General features: G+C 52.8%; 1 protein-coding gene across 1 annotated transcript in view; it reads right to left on the bottom strand.

The window, feature by feature from the left end:
• The window catches only part of WARS2 (tryptophanyl tRNA synthetase 2, mitochondrial), a 102,813-nt gene extending 81,808 nt beyond the window's left edge, over nucleotides 1–21,005 (bottom strand). The window contains exon 1 of the mRNA XM_068270985.1: nucleotides 20,776–21,005. Coding sequence (XP_068127086.1) covers nucleotides 20,776–20,778 — 3 coding nt within the window. The 5' untranslated portion in view covers nucleotides 20,779–21,005. The remainder of the gene's footprint in view (nucleotides 1–20,775) is intronic.
• Between the last annotated feature and the right edge of the window lie 558 nt (nucleotides 21,006–21,563).

The raw sequence follows: 21,563 nt of genomic DNA, 5'->3' as shown, positions 1-21,563 counted from the left end.
TGCGCTGCACGCCACGAGACATAGCTATATTCCTGCGCTGCACGCCACGAGACATAGCTATATTCCTGCGCTGCACGCCACGAGACACCGCTATATTCCTGCGCTGCACGCCACGAGACACCGCTATATTCCTGCGCTGCACGCCACGAGACACCGCTATATTCCTGTGCTGCATGCCACGAGATGCCGCTATATTCCTGCGCTGCACGCCACGAGACACCGCTATATTCCTGTGCTGCATGCCACGAGACGCTGCTATATTCCTGCGCTGCATGCCACGAGACACCGCTATATTCCTGTGCTGCATGCCACGAGATGCCGCTATATTCCTGCGCTGCACGCCACGAGACACCGCTATATTCCTGTGCTGCATGCCACGAGACGCTGCTATATTCCTGCGCTGCATGCCACGAGACACCGCTATATTCCTGTGCTGCACGCCACGAGATGCCGCTATATTCCTGCGCTGCACACCACGAGACACAGCTATATTCCTGTGCTGCACACCACGAGACACCGCTATATTCCTGCGCTACATGCCACGAGACACCGCTATATTCCTGCGCTGCACACCACGAGACACAGCTATATTCCTGCGCTGCACACCACGTGACACCGCTATATTCCTGCGCTGCAGGCCACGAGACGCTGCTATATTCCTGCGCTGCATGCCACGAGATGCCGCTATATTCCTGCGCTACACACCACGAGATGCCGCTATATTCCTGTGCTGCATGCCACGAGATGCCGCTATATTCCTGCGCTGCACGCCATGAGACACCGCTATATTCCTGCGCTGCACGCCACGAGACACCGCTATATTCCTGTGCTGCATGCCACGAGATGCCGCTATATTCCTGCGCTGCACACCACGAGACACAGCTATATTCCTGTGCTGCATGCCACGAGACACTGCTATATTCCTGCGCTGCATGCCACGAGACATCGCTATATTCCTGCGCTGCACGCCACGAGACACCGCTATATTCCTGCACTGCACGCCACGAGACACCGCTATATTCCTGCGCTGCATGCCACGAGACATCGCTATATTCCTGCGCTGCACACCACGAGACACCGCTATATTCCTGAGCTGCACGCCACGAGACACCGCTATATTCCTGCGCTGCACGCCACGAGACACCGCTATATTCCTGCGCTGCACGCCACGAGACGCCGCTATATTCCTGCGCTGCACGCCACGAGACGCCGCTATATTCCTGTGCTACACGCCACGAGGCACCGCTATATTCCTGTGCTGCACGCCACGAGACGCTGCTATATTCCTGTGCTGCATGCCACGAGACATCGCTATATTCCTGCACTGCACGCCACGAGACACCGCTATATTCCTGCGCTGCACGCCACGAGACGCCGCTATATTCCTGCGCTGCACGCCACGAGACACCGCTATATTCCTGCGCTGCATGCCACGAGACACCGCTATATTCCTGCACTGCACGCCACGAGACACCGCTATATTCCTGCGCTGCACGCCACGAGACGCCGCTATATTCCTGCGCTGCACGCCACGAGACGCTGCTATATTCCTGCGCTGCACACCACGAGACACCACTATATTCCTGCGCTGCACACCACGAGACACCGCTATATTCCTGCGCTGCATGCCACGAGACATCGCTATATTCCTGCGCTGCAGGCCACGAGACGCTGCTATATTCCTGCGCTGCACACCACGAGACACCACTATATTCCTACGCTGCATGCCACGAGACACCGCTATATTCCTGCGCTGCCCGCCATGAGACACCGCTATATTCCTGCGCTGCATGCCACGAGACATCGCTATATTCTTGCGCTGCACGCCACGAGACACCGCTATATTCCTGCGCTGCCCGCCACGAGACATCGCTATATTCCTGCGCTGCACGCCACGAGACGCCGCTATATTCCTGCGCTGCACACCACGAGACACCGCTATATTCCTGCGCTGCCCTCCACGAGACATCGATATATTCCTGTGCTGCATGCCACGAGACACCGCTATATTCCTGCGCTGCATGCCACGAGACGCTGTGACTGTACATTGTACATCGGGGACGTGTGTCTTCCAGGTGACAGGTCCTCATTGCCCCACCCCTCCAGTGACTGTACATTGTACATCGGGGATGTGTGTCTTCCAGGTGACAGGTCCTCCTTGCCCCACCCCTCCAGTGACAGTACATTGTACATCGGGGACGTGTGTCTTCCAGGTGACAGGTCCTCATTGCCCCGCCCCTCCAGTGACTGTACATTGTACATCGGTGACGTGTGTCTTCCAGGTGACAGGTCCTCATTGCCCCGCCCCTCCAGTGACTGTACATTGTCCATCAGGGACGTGTGTCTTCCAGGTGACAGGTCCTCTTTGTCAGGCCGTCACAGTGCGGTATAAAGTCATTACTGGCCGCTGGGAGTGGATTATGTACCCGGGATTTTTATATTCTCGCGGTGGAAGGAAATATTCCAGTAAATGATATTAACATGCTGGCAGCCGGGATACGGCACCCTCGGGTCCAGCATGAGGTATACTGAGGACTGCCAGAGTCAGATCCTATAAGACCAGCACAATGTTTAGTCTACATATCATGGGAAGTACGGGGGAAGGGGGACATTAGCTCCCAGCCGGATGACGGCATCGGCCAGCTGCGGTACTGCCGAGGGCTCCTCTCTGACGGCCTGCAAACCATATATAATAATAGATAGAGATATACCAACCATTCACCAGTTATTTTACGCCTGCCATTAGCTGCAAATGTAGTTGTGTGGCTATACATCTTACCTGGGGGCTGCCCTGCCCCTCCCTCTGGGTACAGTGTATAGTCAGGACCAGCTATACCTGCACCTTACCTGCAGGCTGCCCCGCCCCTCCCTCTGGGTACAGTGTATAGTCAGGACCAGCTATACCTGCATCTTACCTGGAGGCTGCCCCGCCCCTCCCTCTGGGTACAGTGTATAGTCAGGGCCAGCTATACATGCATCTTACCTGGAGGCTGCCCCGCCCCTCCCTCTGGGTACAGTGTATAGTCAGGGCCAGCTATACCTGCATCTTACCTGGAGGCTGCCCTGCCCCTCCCTCTGGGTACAGTGTATAGTCAGGACCAGCTATACCTGCATCTTACCTGGAGGCTGCCCTGCCCCTCCCTCTGGGTACAGTGTATAGTCAGGACCAGCTATACCTGCACCTTACCTGCAGGCTGCCCCGCCCCTCCCTCTGGGTACAGTGTATAGTCAGGACCAGCTATACCTGCATCTTACCTGGAGGCTGCCCTGCCCCTCCCTCTGCGTACAGTGTATAGTCAGGCCCAGCTATACCTGCATCTTACCTCGAGGCTGCCCTGCCCCTCCCCCCTGCGTACAGTGTATAGTCAGGACCAGCTATACCTGCATCTTACCTGGGGGCTGCCCTGCCCCTCCCTCTGGGCACAGTGTATAGTCAGGACCAGCTATACCTGCATCTTACCTGGAGGCTGCCCTGCCCCTCCCTCTGGGTACAGTGTATAGTCAGGACCAGCTATAGCTGCATCTTACCTGGGGGCTGCCCTGCCCCTCCCTCTGGGTACAGTGTATAGTCAGGACTAGCCATACCTACATCTTACCTGGAGGCTGCCCTGCCCCTCCCTCTGGGTACGGTGTATAGTCAGGGCCAGCTATACCTGCATCTTACCTGGAGGCTGCCCTGCCCCTCCCTCTGGGTACAGTGTATAGTCAGGACCAGCTATAGCTGCATCTTACCTGGAGGCTGCCCTGCCCCTCCCTCTAGGTACAGTGTATAGTCAGGACCAGCTATACCTGCATCTTACCTGGAGGCTGCCCCGCCCCTCCCTCTGGGTACAGTGTATAGTCAGGACCAGCTATACCTGCATCTTACCTGGGGGCTGCCCCGCCCCTCCCTCTGTGTACAGTGTATAGTCAGGACCAGCTATAGCGGCATCTTACCTGGAGGCTGCCCCGCCCCTCCCTCTGGGTACAGTGTATAGTCAGGACCAGCTATAGCTACATCTTACCTGGGGGCTGCCCTGCCCCTCCCTCTGTGTACAGTGTATAGTGTATAGTCAGGACCAGCTATACCTGCATCTTACCTGGGGGCTGCCCCGCCCCTCCCTCTGGGTACAGTGTATAGTCAGGACAAGCTATAGCTACATCTTACCTGGGGGCTGCCCTGCCCCTCCCTCTGTGTACAGTGTATAGTCAGGACCAGCTATACCTGCATCTTACCTGGAGGCTGCCCTGCCCCTCCCTCTGGGTACAGTGTATAGTCAGGACCAGCTATAGCTACATCTTACCTGGGGACTGCCCTGCCCCTCCCTCTGTGTACAGTGTATAGTCAGGACCAGCTATACCTGCATCTTACCTGGGGGCTGCCCCGCCCCTCCCTCTGGGTACAGTGTATAGTCAGGGCCAGCCATACCTGCATCTTACCTGGAGGCTGTCCTGCCCCTCCCCCTGGGTACAGTGTATAGTCAGGACCAGCTATACCTGCATCTTACCTGGAGGCTGTCCTGCCCCTCCCCCTGGGTACAGTGTATAGTCAGGACCAGCTATACCTGCATCTTACCTGGAGGCTGCCCCGCCCCTCCCTCTGGGTACAGTGTATAGTCAGGGCCAGCTATACCTGCATCTTAACTGGAGACTGCCCTGCCCCTCCCCCTGACTACAGTGTATAGTCAGGACCAGCTATACCTGCATCTTACCTGGAGGCTGCCCTGCCCCTCCCTCTGGGTACAGTGTATAGTCAGGACCAGCCATACATGCATCTTACCTGGAGGCTGCCCCGCCCCTCCCTCTGGGTACAGTGTATAGTCAGGACCAGCTATACCTGCATCTTACCTGGAGGCTGCCCCACCCCTCCCCCTGGGTACAGTGTATAGTCAGGACCAGCTATACCTGCAACTTACCTGGAGGCTGCCCTGCCCCTCCCTCTGTGTACAGTGTATAGTCAGGCCCAGCTATACCTGCACCTTACCTGGGGGCTGCCCTGCCCCTCTCCCTGGGTACAGTGTATAGTCAGGCCCAGCTATACCTGCATCTTACCTGGAGGCTGTCCTGCCCCTCCCTCTGGGTACAGTGTATAGTCAGGGCCAGCTATACCTGCATCTTACCTGGAGGCTGTCCTGCCCCCTCCCCCTGTGTACAGTGTATAGTCAGGGCCAGCTATACCTGCATCTTACCTGGGGGCTGCCCTGCCCCTCCCTCTAGGTACAGTGTATAGTCAGGACCAGTTATACCTGCATCTTACCTGGGGGCTGCCCTGCCCCTCCCTCTGGGTACAGTGTATAGTCAGGACAGGCTATACTTGCATCTTACCTAGAGGCTGCCCTGCCCCTCCCTCTGGGTACAGTGTATAGTCAGGACCAGCTATACCTGCATCTAACTTGGAGGCTGCCCCGCCCCTCCCCCTGGGTACAGTGTATAGTCAGGACCAGCTACACCTGCATCTTACCTGGAGGCTGCCCTGCCCCTCCCTCTGGGTACAGTGTATAGTCAGGACCAGCTATACCTGCATCTTACCTGCAGGCTGCCCTTCCCCTCCCTCTGGGTACAGTGTATAGTCAGGGCCAGCTATACCTGCATCTTACCTGGAGGCTGCCCTGCTCCTCCCCCTGGGTACAGTGTATAGTCAGGACCAGCTATACCTGCATCGTACCTGGAAGCTGCCCTGCCCCTCCCTCTGGGTACAGTATATAGTCAGTAACAGCTATACCTGCATCTTACCTGCAGGCTGCCTTGCTCCTCCCCCTGGGTACAGTGTATAGTCAGGACCAGCTATACCTGCACCTTACCTGGAGGCTGCGCTGCTCTTCCCCCTGGGTACAGTGTATAGTCAGGACCAGTTATACCTGCATCTTACCTGGAGGCTGTCCTGCCCCTCCCTCTGGGTACAGTGTATAGACAGGACCAGCTATACCTGCATCTTACCTGGAGGCTGCCCTGCCCCTCCCTCTGTGTACAGTGCATAGTCAGTACCAGCTATACCTGCATCTTACCTGGAGGCTGCCCTGCCCCTCCCTCTGGGTACAGTGTATAGTCAGGAGCAGCTATACCTGCATCTTACCTGGGGCTGCCCTGCCCCTCTCCCTGGGTACAGTGTATAGTGAGGACCAGCTATACATGCATCTTACCTGGAGGCTGCCCTGCCCCTCCCTCTGGGTACAGTGTATAGTCAGGGCCAGCTATACCTGCATCTTACCTAGAGACTGCCCTGCCCCTCCCCCTGGGTACAGTATATAGTCAGGACCAGCTATACCTGCATCTTACCTGGAGGCTGCCCTTACCCTCCCTCTGGGTACAGTGTATATATAGTCTGGACCAGCCATACCTGCATCTTACCTGTAGGATGCCCCGCCCCTCCCTCTAGGTACAGTGTATAGTCAGGACTAGCTATACCTGCATCTTACCTGGGGTCTGCCCTGCCCCTCCCTCTGGGTACAGTGTATAGTCAGGACCAGCTATACCTGCATCTTACCTAGGGGCTGCCCTGCCCCTTCCTCTGGGTACAGTGTATAGACAGGAGCAGCTATACCTGCATCTTACCTGGAGGCTGCCCTTCCCCTCCCTCTGGGTCCAGTGTATAATCAGGACCAGCTATACCTGCATCTTACCTGGGGGCTGCCCTGCCCCTCCCTCTGGGTACAGTGTATAGTCAGGACCAGCTATACCTGCATCTTACCTGGGGTCTGCCCTGCCCCTCCCTCTGGGTACAGTGTATAGTCAGGACCAGCTATACCTGCATCTTACCTGGAGGCGGCCCTGCCCCTCCCTCTGGGTACAGTGTATAGTCAGGACCAGCTATACCTGCATCTTACCTGGAGGCTGCCCTGCCCCTCCCTCTAGGTACAGTGTATAGTCAGGACCAGCTATACCTGCATCTTAACTGGGGACTGCCCTGCCCCTCCCTCTGGGTACAGTTTATAGTCAGCCAGCTATACCTGTATCTTACATGGGGGCTGCCCTGCCCCTCCCCCTGGGTACAGTGTATATTCAGGACCAGCCATACCTGCATCTTACCGGGGGCTGCCCTGCCCCCCCCCCCTGGGTACAGTGTATAATCAGGACCAGCTATACCTGCATCTTACCTGGAGGCTGCCTTGCCCCTCCCCCTGGGTACAGTGTATAGTCTGGACCAGCCATACCTGCATCTTACCTGTAGGATGCCCCGCCCCTCCCTCTAGGTACAGTGTATAGTCAGGACTAGCTATACCTGCATCTTACCTGGGGTCTGCCCTGCCCCTCCCTCTGGGTACAGTGTATAGTCAGGACCAGCTATACCTGCATCTTACCTAGGGGCTGCCCTGCCCCTCCCTCTGGGTACAGTGTATAGACAGGACCAGCTATACCTGCATCTTACCTGGAGGCTGCCCTGCCCCTCCCTCTGGGTCCAGTGTATAATCAGGACCAGCTATACCTGCATCTTACCTGGGGGCTGCCCTGCCCCTCCCTCTGGGTACAGTGTATAGTCAGGACCAGCTATACCTGCATCTTACCTGGAGGCTGCCCTGCCCCTCCCTCTGGGTACAGTGTATAGTCAGGACCAGCTATACCTGCATCTTACCTGCAGGCTGTCCTGCCCCCCCCCCCTCTGGGTACAGTGTATAGTCAGGACCAGCTATACCTGCATCTTACCTGGGGGCTGCCCCGCCCCTCCCTCTGGGTACAGTGTATAGTCAGGACCAGCTATACCTGCATCTTACCTGCAGGCTGTCCTGCCCCCCCCCTCTGGGTACAGTGTATACCTGCATCTTACCTGGGGCTGCCCCGCCCCTCCCTCTGGGTACAGTGTATAGTCAGGACCAGCTATACCTGCATCTTACCTGGGGGCTGCCCTGCCCCTCCCTCTAGGTACAGTGTATAGTCAGGACCAGCTATACCTGCATCTTACCTGGAGGCTGCCCCGCCCCTCCCTCTGGGTACAGTGTATAGTCAGGGCCAGCTATACCTGCATCTTAACTGGAGACTGCCCTGCCCCTCCCCCTGGCTACAGTGTATAGTCAGGACCAGCTATACCTGCATCTTACCTGGAGGCTGCCCTGCCCCTCCCTCTGGGTACAGTGTATAGTCAGGACCAGCCATACATGCATCTTACCTGGAGGCTGCCCCGCCCCTCCCTCTGGGTACAGTGTATAGTCAGGACCAGCTATACCTGCATCTTACCTGGAGGCTGCCCCACCCCTCCCCCTGGGTACAGTGTATAGTCAGGACCAGCTATACCTGCAACTTACCTGGAGGCTGCCCTGCCCCTCCCTCTGTGTACAGTGTATAGTCAGGCCCAGCTATACCTGCACCTTACCTGGGGGCTGCCCTGCCCCTCTCCCTGGGTACAGTGTATAGTCAGGCCCAGCTATACCTGCATCTTACCTGGAGGCTGCCCTGCCCCTCCCTCTGGGTACAGTGTATAGTCAGGGCCAGCTATACCTGCATCTTACCTGGAGGCTGTCCTGCCCCCTCCCCCTGTGTACAGTGTATAGTCAGGGCCAGCTATACCTGCATCTTACCTGGGGGCTGCCCTGCCCCTCTCCCTGGGTACAGTGTATAGTCAGGCCCAGCTATACCTGCATCTTACCTGGAGGCTGCCCTGCCCCTCCCTCTGGGTACAGTGTATAGTCAGGGCCAGCTATACCTGCATCTTACCTGGAGGCTGTCCTGCCCCCTCCCCCTGTGTACAGTGTATAGTCAGGACCAGCTATACCTGCATCTTACCTGGAGGCTGCCCCACCCCTCCCCCTGGGTACAGTGTATAGTCAGGACCAGCTATACCTGCACCTTACCTGCAGGCTGCCCCGCCCCTCCCTCTGGGTACAGTGTATAGTCAGGACCAGCTATACCTGCATCTTACCTGGGGGCTGCCCCGCCCCTCCCTCTGGGTACAGTGTATAGTCAGGACCAGCTATACCTGCATCTTACCTGGGGGCTGCCCTGCCCCTCCCTCTAGGTACAGTGTATAGTCAGGACCAGTTATACCTGCATCTTACCTGGGGGCTGCCCTGCCCCTCCCTCTGGGTACAGTGTATAGTCAGGACAGGCTATACTTGCATCTTACCTAGAGGCTGCCCTGCCCCTCCCTCTGGGTACAGTGTATAGTCAGGACCAGCTATACCTGCATCTAACTTGGAGGCTGCCCCGCCCCTCCCCCTGGGTACAGTGTATAGTCAGGACCAGCTACACCTGCATCTTACCTGGAGGCTGCCCTGCCCCTCCCTCTGGGTACAGTGTATAGTCAGGCCCAGCTATACCTGCATCTTACCTGGGGGCTGCCCTGCCCCTCCCTCTGGGTACAGTGTATAGTCAGGACCAGCTATACCTGCATCTTACCTGGAGGCTGTCCTGCCCCCCCCCCCTTCTGGGTACAGTGTATACCTGCATCTTACCTGGAGGCTGTCCTGCCCCCCCCCCCCCTCTGGGTACAGTGTATACCTGCATCTTACCTGGGGCTGCCCTGCACGCATACTTTAAATAACGGCACCAGGAAAAAAGGAGTGGGGTATAGCCAACATTTTACGATATTGAGCTTGATTCACTAAGCGGAGCTGCTAAAGCAGGGCAGCTTAGTTTGAGTTAAAGTCCTCAGCATTCTCTACCGCTGTGTAGCATGTGCTGCTGATTTAGATGCACTCCCTTGTAATTAGTGGCCGCTCCTTACTCCCGCCCTGAGCCCAATTGCGTCCTGTAGCTGTTTAGGACGTTATTCCTGCATTTTGATTGGCCCAATAGGCTGCCAGTCACTTGATAGGCAGCCTATTGTGCCAATCAAAGTGTGGGGATCATGTCCTAAACAGCTACAGGACGCGATTGGGCTCAGGGCGGGAGTAAGGAGGGACGGTCTACAAATCTTTGTCTACAAAACTTTGTATGATTCGTTATCAGTGGCTGTTCAGATGCAGTCATTAGAACAATTGTGCAGAGAGCAGAACGTTTTTTTTTCTTTCTGTGCCCTTAGTTGTCAGTCTTTCTGGACAGAGAAAAGAAACATCTCCCCCATGGGGCCCCCTGCAGCTTTTGGGCCCCCCTGCAGCTGCATCCCTCGCAGGGTCTATTGTTACACCCCTGTATAAAGACTAATGGATACAGCCCTGTTGGCTTGCGGTGTGTTTTGGTGAAAAGTGGACAGACTGATGTAAAGTGGCGAAAACTGTCCAAAATGCGGGAACAATATGTGACATTCGGGGAAGGTGGAAATGATAAAACGCAAGAAGAGAATGGCTGCGATCAGCCTCATAAAACCTCCTAATTGTCAGGAAAACATCCCCTGGCAAGAAGTATAAAAGTCATAGTCTGACCTGTAGGTGTCCCCCTGAGCGCTGCCCCCTCTGCACCTGTTATTGGAACGCTCCTCTGTCCGTCCCGCGTTCTGCCTGTTCGGGACGGCGAGGAAAGCGAGGTGTTAACGATTGGCCTCGCTGCGTCCAGATGGACGAATTCCACCGACTTTTATAGGAATCTTTTATAGTTTATTGCCTGCGAATGGCGAGCGATTTACAGGCGAGGAAACAGGAATTCCCCATAAATCCGCAGAGCAGGTCCACGCTGGCCAGTCAAACGCTGGGGATTAAAGCGCCATTTCAGGTGCAATTTTTTTATGTGCTCATTATGTCGTTAATTATTTGACTTCTCTAATGCACATGAAATGTTTTGTTTAAAAGTCGACATTCTGCGCAAGCGAGTTCAGAATTCCACCTTCTCTTCCGTCAGAGCTCAGGTCTTTGGTAACTGCTTCCTCTCCTCCGCCAGAGTCACATGACCATGGCTGTGACACAGCCCAGACCTCAGTGTCACATGACCACTGCTGTGACGCAGCCCAGTCTTCAGAGTCATGTGACCATGGCTGTGACACAGCCCAGTCTTCAGGGTCATGTGACCATGGCTGTGACGCAGCCCAGTCTTCAGAGTCACGTGACCATGGCTGTGATACAGCCCAGTCCTCAGAGTCATGTGACCATGGCTGTGACACAGCCCAGTCTTCAGTCACGTGACCATGGCTGTGACGCAGCCCAGTCTTCAGAGTCACGTGACCATGGCTGTGACACAGCCCAGTCTTCAGAGTCACGTGACCATGGCTGTGACGCAGCCCAGTCTTCAGAGTCACGTGACCATGGCTGTGACGCACCCAGTCCTCAGAGTCACGTGACCATGTGTCAGGATCACTCAAGAATCTTACCACAGTCTGATGTTCTGGCAGCCCTGTCATGTTCCAGGGGTCTGCGGCCTGGATGGACTTTGTTGCTGCAAGAGGCACGGGACTCTGTGTCTCATCGGGAGCCGGCACTTCTGAGTGGTCTGTGTGAGAGGAACGCTTAGGCGCACATGTGCGTCATCTCAGAAGACTCAGAGTTTGCCGCTGAGGGTAATGGCGCCGGAAGTAGGAGCCGCGGGACATAAGTGCGTAATACGCATGCACGGCTGGTGACAAACGAAAGTACGCATGCGCAGTGGCGCGCAATTCAATTGAAAGGCCAGCCCTCCTCCAGTATATAAGGCATCTGCTCACAGCGCTCCTTGCTGATTCCTCTGTCAGCTAGTGTGTGAGCACGCCTGAAGCTCTGCTTATTTTCCTGATTGATCTCTGTTACCAACCCGGCTTGTTCTTAGACTACTCTGATCTGCTTTACCCGGTCTGACCCTTAGCTCATCTCTGACTCTCCTGGATTGCCGTCTGCCCTGACCTTAGCTTGTTACCCGGACCTGGATTACAATCATATACCGCAGCTTGATACCGGATTACCTTGTTCCTTCAGTACTACTGGATCCTCCTCAAACTACCTGCCTCCACATTGAGGTGTCATCTGTTCTCTTACCCACTGTTGGAGTCCTTCCTGTGTGCAACCTGGTGGGCACTAGGCAGCTAAAGTAGTCAGTAACCCACTAGGGGTTGCGGCCCATCACCCCCTCCTGGTGAAGACCCGTGGTCACTTAGACTCTGCACTCGGGAGACTCACCTCAGTGGAACGGTCAACAGTGCACTATTGTAACACCATGGCTGTGACACAGCCCAGTCCTCGGAGTCATGTGACCATGGCTGTGACACAGCCCAGTCCTCGGAGTCATGTGACAATGGCTGTGACGCAGCCTAGTTCTCAGAGCCATGTCACCTTCCTATGTGAAGTAACCCAGTCCTCAGAGTCACGTGACCACTGATGTGACCCAGTCCTCACTATCATGTGAGCACTGCTGTGACGCAGCCCAGTCCTCAGAGTCACGTGACCACCGTTATGACACAGTCCAGTCCTCAGTCACACTACACAGAGAATGTTATGTGTGCATCAAACCAAGTTGAACCTGGCAAATCTGGCTTTGCAAATTAGGCCTAATTGGCTTCTCACGAGATATTGCTCATGCAAATATGCATTTGCTTTCGCATGCCAAACTATGCAGGGTCCAAAAACCAATACCGCAAAGCGATCGCCCTGCGGGAATTAGTTCATGCTACATTAGCACTATCCAGGAGCGCCACGGGGAGGCTTCCCAAAGCCCCCATACAACTGGAAACCAAGCCAATTAGGCAAAATTTGCAAAGCCAGATTTGTCAGGTTCAACTTGGTTTGATGCACACATAAAATTCTCTGTGTAGTGCCAGTCCTTAGTCACATGACCACCGCTGTGACGCAGCCCAGTCCTCAGTCACATGACCACTACTGAGACTCAGTCAGCCCAGTCCTCAGAGTCACGTGACTAATGATGTGACGTAGCTCAGTCCTCAGTGATGTGACCACCGCTTTGACGCAGCCCAGTCCTCAGTTACATGACCACCGATAAGACTCAGCCCAGTCCTCAGTCACGGGACCACTGCTGTAACTCAGCCCAGTCCTCAGAGTCATGTGACCACCTCTGTGACCAGGGGCGCCTCTAGCCATTTTGTCACTCCAGGCGAGAAAACCTGTGGTGCTCCCCCCCCACCCCCCCCCTCCATGAAAAGAGTTGTAATGCGGCAGCATTTCAGCAGAAGATAATCGTAATGCAGCAGCATTTCCCTAGAAAAATACACAATGCGGGTAGCGTTTCACCAGAAAATACACGTAATGTGGACAGTGTTTCACCAGAAAATACACATAGGCAGGGATACACTTTCATGAGGCACAAAGGAGGTCAGAAGAAGTCATAAAGGAGGACAAAAGGAGGCACACAGGGGGACAGAAGGAGGCACAGGAGGACAGAAGGAGGTACACAGAGGGGCAGCGGGAGGTACAGGGGGATAGAAGAAGGCGTGAGAGCCAAAAGGAGGCACAAAAGAGGACAGAAGGAGGCACAGGGGGACTGAAGGAGGCATACAGGGGGACAGGAGGTTGCACAAAGTGGGCAGAAGGAGGGACAATTGGGGACAGAAAAAAGCACAAAGGGGAGCAGAAGGAGGCACAGGGTGGCAGTAGGAGGTACAGAGGGAAACAGAAGGATGCACAAAGAGGGACCGGAGGGGGCACACAAGGGGGGACAAAAGAAGGCAGAGTGGGATGTTAGGAGGCACAGGGAGACAGAAGGAGGCAGAGGGGGACAGACAGAGCCACAGGGAGACAGAAGAAGGCACAAAGGGGCAAATAAGGAGGCACAGGGGGACTGAAGGAGGCTCAAAAGGGACAGAAGGAGGCAAAAAGGGGGAAAAAGGATGCACAAGGCACAGAGGGACGCAGTGGCAGCTGCCTGCAACTTACGCTAAGCAGATGCAGGAAATAGATCACCCATGGGGGCAGAGATTCACTCAGGGGGTGGGGCTTTGTTCAGGGGCGGGGCTTAATCCAGCAACATGGCGCCCCCAGGACCAATGGCACTCCAGGCAATGGCCTGTACTGCCTATGCCTAAAGGCGCCCCTGGCTGTGACGCAGTCTAGTCCTCAGTGTCACATGACCACCGCTGTGATGCAGCCCACATAGTGGGAGAGGAGGTGCCTGCTCTGAAACCAAGCCTCCTGAAAAGTGACAGGAAATGAGTGCAGTCCACAATAGATGTTTTATCACGTGAGATGATCATTGTGATTGGCTAGGTAGGGCTAAATCTCCGTATGCATGCTGATGCTAGACCGCCATCGTTGGATTGTTGGAAATGAATGATAAATGATGGTCTGGCCAAGAATTGTCTGAAAAAAAAAATATTGTCCCAACAATGTTAAAAGACAGCAATTATCGTCCATGTAGACGGTAGACCGATTTGTCCTAGTGAATTGGTTCAGATGATAATTGGTGTTAGCAATGACAAACAATCGATCCATTCAACTTACTCACTTTTGAGTCCTCATTTCATGTTCACAGCACTGCGTTGTAACTGATCGCTTTAGTCTAACTCGCTGCATACAGGCTTTGCATTAGAGTATATGGCCAGTCTCCATTGCAGTTCACGCATACTATATAGCGTGCGATATGCAACACACCACTGTGAACCTAGCCTTAAGACAATAGTGAGAATCCCTCATGAGGAAATGAACTAGTCCAAAATCAGATCTGTCCGATACTACCTACTGTAGTTTTTAGTGCATATTACTCTGAGAGAAATGTACCGTATATTTGGGAATATAAGACCCTACAGACTAAGACGCACCTAGGTTTACAGGGCAAAAACCAGGGGAAAAAAATACTAAATCTGGTGCGTTCATGTTCCAGGACCAGGAGCGTCTTGTAGATGTTCTCCCCTAATAATTGTATCCTCCTGTGTCGCCTATATGTCCCCTTCTGTCCCCCATGTGTCCGCTGTCCTACTTGTGTCCTCCTCCGTGCCCTAGTTGAGCCCCCCTGTGTCCTCCTGCCCTCCTGTGTGTTGCTGTGTCCCTCTTTGTGCCTGTTTGTCCCCCTCTCTTCCCTCCTGTGCCCCCTCCACTGCCCGTGTATAGTGTGATGGGGCAGTACTAGCTCACCTGATCCAGCGGTGATCACAGACCTCCTATCTCCCGCACAGCTCCCCCTAGTGACGGCTTCTGCTGCACTAGGGGGAGATGAGAGGTCTGCGATCTCAGAATCAGAATCAGATTTATTTAGCCAAATACAGCACACGCTATATTCGGAATTTTTTGTGGTACACATGGCATAGACATAGTACAGGAGGACAAGAAGCACAAACACAGACAGTTTACAACTGCAGAGATCACCTTATCTATGTATCAGGTGAGCTAGCGCTGCCGCTTCACGCTATGGGCTCGATTCAGTAAAGTGTGATAACTGCTATCAGAGCAATTATCACACGGCTGCCGCGCGCAAACCTTTGCGAAAATCGTTACTTTGCGTGATAATCGTACGTGATCGCATGCAAACCTTCGCTTATCATGTGAAGTAATACTGTTCACGCACAAATCTTTGCACCCAGCACCAATACACGGGCAGCTTTTTATCTCTTTCTGCTCTCAGAAACCATTTTCTGCTAGGAAAGTGTTTTATGGCTGTATTTCTTTATCAGTGAGGACTATGCTGTAGTCTGACTCAGTCCTGACCTGCATACCTGATTTTTTAACCTTTTAGGCAGAAAAAGAAAAAAAAACACACAGCCTAGTTATTTGTGTGCTAGGCACTGTACATACACATGTCTATCTCATCATGTCACCTCGGGTATCCTTTAAAGCTACTTAGTGGTAAATAGCAGGTTGAACGTCAGGGGAAGGGAGAAGGTTAGTGATCAGTTCAGGTTACTGTCAGGCACATTCAGAGGGATGCAGGTTCACTATGGGTAACATTATGGGTGACAAAACTTCATCTTGTGTGTACACATAAGCACTTGCACAGCCACTCCGCAGTGTTCCTCAGGCTGGGATCACACAGAGCCGTGCATTGTGTTCCCTGTGGCAGCGGGATGCAGCAGATCTGGGAAGCAGCGCCGTATGTTATGCTTGCGTTAAGCATCCAGTCCATGCAAAGTATGCTTCACTGTCACTAGCGCGTTTTGTGGTAACACTACATGCAGCACGTTACGATGCTACACGCCGTTATGCTGCAACGCTGAACGCCGCATAGGTGGTGCATTGCAGAGCGGTAAGTCGCATGTCAGAGCTGCTGTTACACCGCACTGCCTCACTGTGACTGCAGCATGAGTGAAACCGCAAGATTAGTGTGCCCCAGGCACTGCCAATTGCTAGATCAGTCCAGGTGTGCAAGAACCAGGTACAGCTCCTCCCCCTCTGGGCAGGGAATGGCTGAGGCAGGGATACTGGATCTTGTGGGCAGTCTGATGACTGTTGCTATGGCTACAGAGGAATGCAAACTGAGTTAACTGTCAGTTGTGGAAAACTGGTGGACAGCTGGACACAGACATGGAAAGAAAGTTTTTAATGGTAGAAGAGTATGAGCAGAAGAATCTGAGATTGCAGCGTCTGTGTAGCCGTATACTGTATATACAGGCCCGGCAGAGCCAGGACAAGGTCCTCCAGCACCCAAGGCTAAGACACCAAAATGCGCCCCTCCATCCCTCCCACCCCAGCCGTCACACACTAATTGCTATTAGACTAAGAGGCCCCCATGGGCCCACAACCTCCCCAACACCTTAATATCTAGTTTGCAGTCACTGCCATGTATCCCCTTTTCTTATTTCTTTCTGCTTCAAACACAATTAGGAATGACAGCTGAATGAATTCTGCGCCCCCTCCTACACTGCGCCCTGAGGCTGGAGCCTCTCCAGCCTATGCCTCGGCCCGGCCCTGAGGCCCGGGGTATCTCTCTATATACAGACATACAGACAGTCCTCTACTTACAAACGTCTCGAGTTACAACGTTTCAGAGATACAAAGTGGTCCATCTGTACAAAATATACAATACTGTTTTTTTTTGTTTTTTTTACAGTAGACTCCCTTTATAGTATTCTCTGTGTAATAGTAGACTCCAAGTGACTGACAAAGTAGTTTACTATATCAGAATTTGTCATATTCAAGCACGTAAAGTATACTATAGCACTGGATCTTAATTCAGTCAATAAATAGTTGGCATAGCTCCAAAATGTCCCTCTTTCAGGACTTTGTCCCTCTTTCTATGTAAATATATATATTTCTCTACTAAAAAATGTGTTTGATTGACTTTAAACTTTATTCCCATCCTTTAAATTGATATATTACTAATTGTAAAATGTTAATATGAAGGAAAATGAACCAGAATAGAAAGGACCAGTGTGGTTTGATTTATAAAACATATTTTTCTTATGAAATCATTATGGTATGTGTGACTAAGAGTGTGACGGGGGCGTGATCAGGGGTGTGGCAGGGGCGTGGCTTAAAGGACAACTCTAGTAAGAGTTACAAGGAGGCTGCCATATTTATTTGCTTCTAAATAATACCAGTTGCCTGGCAGCCCTGCTGATCTATTTGGCTGCAGTAGTGTCTGAATCATACCAGAAACAAGTATTCAGCTAATCTTGTGAGATGTGACAAAAATGTCAAACACCTATCTGCCGCATGCTTGTTCAGGGTCTATGGCTAAAAGTATTAGAGATAGAGGATCAGCAGGATAGCCAGGCAACTAATATTACTTAAAAGGAAGTAAATATGGCAGCCTCCAGTATTTCTCACTACAGTTGTCCTTTAAGGCTGCTTTCACAGCGGGACGTTAAAGTCGCACGTTATAAAAAGTACTAACACAGACTAACGCACAGCAATACAAAGTATGTGCGACATTCACAGTGCACACGTTGCGTTGTGTGTAACGTGTAGCAATATTACAAAGTGCTGCATGCTGTGCGTTATCTGCATTATTAGCTACGTTGGACTGTTTGCACATGCTCAGTAATGTTTTTGGATTTTTTTTTAAAATGTGACGCATGCGCCGTTTTCGTTCTATCAGTATTCGACGAAAACGGCGCACCAAGAGACGCATAACGCAGTTCAATATAACGTCCAACTTCAAAACTAACATGCGTTGCGTTAGGGGCACGTTATGCGACCTTAACGTTGCATCAAACGCAACGTCCCATTGTGAAAGAGGCCTAAGTGTCCCTCTTTCTCATCTCAAAAAGTTGGGAGGTATGAGTTAGGAGTCATTTTATCTTTTCAATGCTTCAGTAGGGCCGGTGCTAGACTTTTTACTGCCTGAGGCAAACTTTTGAGAATGCGCTCCTCAGACTCCTCACACAGCACAACAAGCTGTTTTTCCCCAATGCTGCTCTCCCGCCTCCACCCTCCTCACTCACTGTCACACTCCTCACACAGCACAACAAGCTGCTTTTCCCCAATGATGCTCTCCTGCCTCCCCCCTCCTCACTCACTGTCAGACTCCTCACACAGCACAGCAAGCTGCTTTTCCCCAATGCTGCTCTCCTGCCTCTCCCCTCCTCACTCACTGTCAGACTCCTCACACAGCACAACACGCTGCTTTTCCCCAATGATGCTCTCCTGCCTCCCCCCTCCTCACTCACTGTCAGACTCCTCACACAGCACAACAAGTTGCTTTTCCCCAATGCTGCTCTCCTGCCTCTCCCCTCCTCACTCACTGTCAGACTCCTCACACAGCACAACACGCTGCTTTTCCCCAATGATGCTCTCCTGCCTCCCCCCTCCTCACTCACTGTCAGACTCCTCACACAGCACAACAAGCTGCTTTTCCCCAATGATGCTCTCCTGCCTCCCCTCCCTCCTCACTCACTGCCAGACTCCTCACACAGCACAACAAGCTGCTTTTCCCCAATGCTGCTCTCCTGCCTCCCCCTCCTCACACAGCATAACAAGCTGCTTTTCCCCAATACTGCTCTCCTGCTTCCCCCCTCCTCACTCACTGTCAGACTCCTCACACAGCACAACAAGCTGCTGTTCCCCAATGCTGCTCTCCTGCCTCCCCCTCCTCACTCACTGTCAGACTCCTCACACAGCACAACAAGCTGCTTTTCCCCAATGCTGCTCTCCTGCCTCTCCCCTCCTCACTCACTGTCAGACTCCTCACACAGCACAACAAGCTGCTTTTCCCCAATGCTGCTCTCCTGCCTCCCCCTCCTCACTCACTGTCAGACTTCTCACACAGCACAACAAGCTGCTTTTCCCCAATGATGCTCTCCTGCCTCCCCCCTCCTCACTCACTGTCAGACTCCTCACACAGCACAACAAGCTGCTTTTCCCCAATGATGCTCTCCTGCCTCCCCTCCCTCCTCACTCACTGCCAGACTCCTCACACAGCACAACAAGCTGCTTTTCCCCAATGATGCTCTCCTGCCTCCCCTCTCCTTACTCACTGTCAGACTTCTCACACAGCACAACAAGCTGCTTTTCCCCAATGATGCTCTCCTGCCTCCCCCTTCCTCACTCACTGTCACTCCTCACACAGCACAACAAGCTGCTTTTCCTCAATGCTGCTCTACTGCCTCCCCCTCCTCACTCACTGTCAGACTCCTCACACAGCACAACAAGCTGCTTTTCCCCAATGATGCTCTCCTGCCTCGCCCCTCCTCACTCACTGTCAGGTTCCTCCCACAGCACAACAAGCTGCTTTTCCCCAATGCTGCTCTCCTGCCTCCCCCTCCTCACTCACTGTCAAACTCCTCACACAGCACAACAAGCTGCTTTTCCCCAATGCTGCTCTCCTGCCTCCCCCCTCTTCACTCACTGTCACTCCTCACACAGCACAACAAGCTGCTTTTCCCCAATGATGCTCTCCTGCCTCCCCCCTCCTCACTCACTGTCGGACTCCTCACACAGCACAACAAGCTGCTTTTCCCCAATTATGCTCTCCTGCCTCTCCCCCTCCTCACTCACTGTAAGAATCCTCACACAGCACAACATGCTGCTTTTCCCCAATGCTGATCTCCTGCCTCCCCCCTCCTCACTCACTGTCAGACTCCTCACACAGCACAACAAGCTGCTTTTCCCCAATGATGCTCTCCTGCCTCCCCCCTCCTCACTCACTGTCACACTCCTCACACAGCACAACAAGCTGCTTTTCCCCAATGATACTCTCCTGCCTCCCCCCTCCTCACTCACTGTCAGACTCCTCACACAGCACAACAAGCTGCTTTTCCCCAATGATGACCTCCTGCCTTACCCTCCTCACTCACTGTCAGACTCCTCACACAGCACAACAAGCTGCTTTTCCCCAATGATGCTCTTAAGCCTCCCCCTTCCTCACTCACTGTCAGACTCCTCACACAGCATAACAAGCTGCTTTTCCCCAATGCTGCTCACCTGCCTCCCCCTCCTCACTCGCTGTCACAGTCCTCCTCACACAGCACAGCAAGCTGCTTTTGACCTCTTCACCTCCCTCTCGTCTCACTTCTCCTCTTGCTTTGACTGCATGCTGTTAGTGTATACACAGAACAAACATGCTGCACCTGTCATCTCTGTGCCTGATGCAAATGTTTCGCCTTGCTTCATGAGAGAACCGGCCCTGTGCTTCAGCAGGTGAGCACAGATGGTGTCTAAGCTAGATCACAATGCACAGTGCTCAGTATGCGGGGATTTGTATGCAATGATTAGCAACAGCATGCATGGGAAGCAAAGGTGTCACCAGTTAACGCAGATACAGTACTCATTGGCCTTGATTCACTAAACTGTGATAACTCAAATATCACACCTTATGAAAAGATATCACACCTTATCAAATATATCACACCTTATCAGAGTAGCATAGCAAGCGAAACAAACTTATACCTGCTAATTGGCAAAGGCACTCGTCCTGCCCTGAGCCCCTGCGGGTTCGTAGAGCTCGCTATGCTACTCTGATAAGGCGTGTTAACTTTGATGAGGTGTGATATATTTGATAAGGTGTGATATTTGAGTTATCATGGTTTAGTGACTCAAGCCCATAGTGTGATGCTGTAGTGTTTCAGCCATGCACAAGCAAGTCACAGATGACAGGCAATTCCCTCAGTTATCAGGCAGCAGCTTACACAGGAAGCATAGGTCTCACCATTACATGCAGGTACAGTACTGATAGTCTGCTCCTCTGTCCTTATGTCTGTGCAGCCTGGATGATGTTGTAGTGTTGCAGCCATGCACAAGCAGTCACAGATGACAGGCAATTCCCTCAGTAATCAGGCAGCAGCTTACACAGGAAGCATAGGTCTCACCAGCTGGTGCTTGTAAGGTAATCCACACAGGCCCAGAGTAGCGTGCAGATAGCGAGCAGGCTACAGAATCCTGCAGGGGCCAAAAAAACAGGTTTACTATACCGGACATTACTCCTATATACTTATAATGGTGCTTGGCCGGGACCTGGACATTTAGTTTACTTTACCTGAATGTTTACTATAGCAGGGTTTACTATAGCAGGGTTTACTATATCAGAATTTACGAGATTATTCTGTATTACATATTTTTATTACATTTTACAGTATTGTATAATCTGTTATAAGGAGTGGAAAACACTTTAAAAACATATCAAACAACCCAAAATGATAGTTTATACTCTATGTCCAAATCCAGTGTTGTCCGGAAGCAAATCATTTATCCACGTATCATTGTATCATAGGACTCAACTTACACACAGATTCAGCTTACAATCTCCGGGAGCAGAACCTGTGTGTAAGTCGCGGACCGGCTGTACTGCGTGTAAGTAGGAGACAGCCAGTACTGTATTGTTCTACAGGTAGCAGGTTTTCAGAAGGCGTCAGTGATTAGCGGAGTGCCCCTTTATCCTGGGCTGTGAGCACTGACCGCTGGTTTCCATCAGCCCGTCTGTGATCCGCGCTCCATGGA

This window comes from Hyperolius riggenbachi, chromosome 2 (genome assembly GCF_040937935.1).
Source record: "Hyperolius riggenbachi isolate aHypRig1 chromosome 2, aHypRig1.pri, whole genome shotgun sequence".
NCBI classification, from domain to species: Eukaryota; Metazoa; Chordata; class Amphibia; order Anura; family Hyperoliidae; genus Hyperolius; species Hyperolius riggenbachi.
The sequence above is the reverse complement of the archived record's forward strand: the minus strand, read 5'-3'. Positions and strand labels throughout refer to the sequence as shown.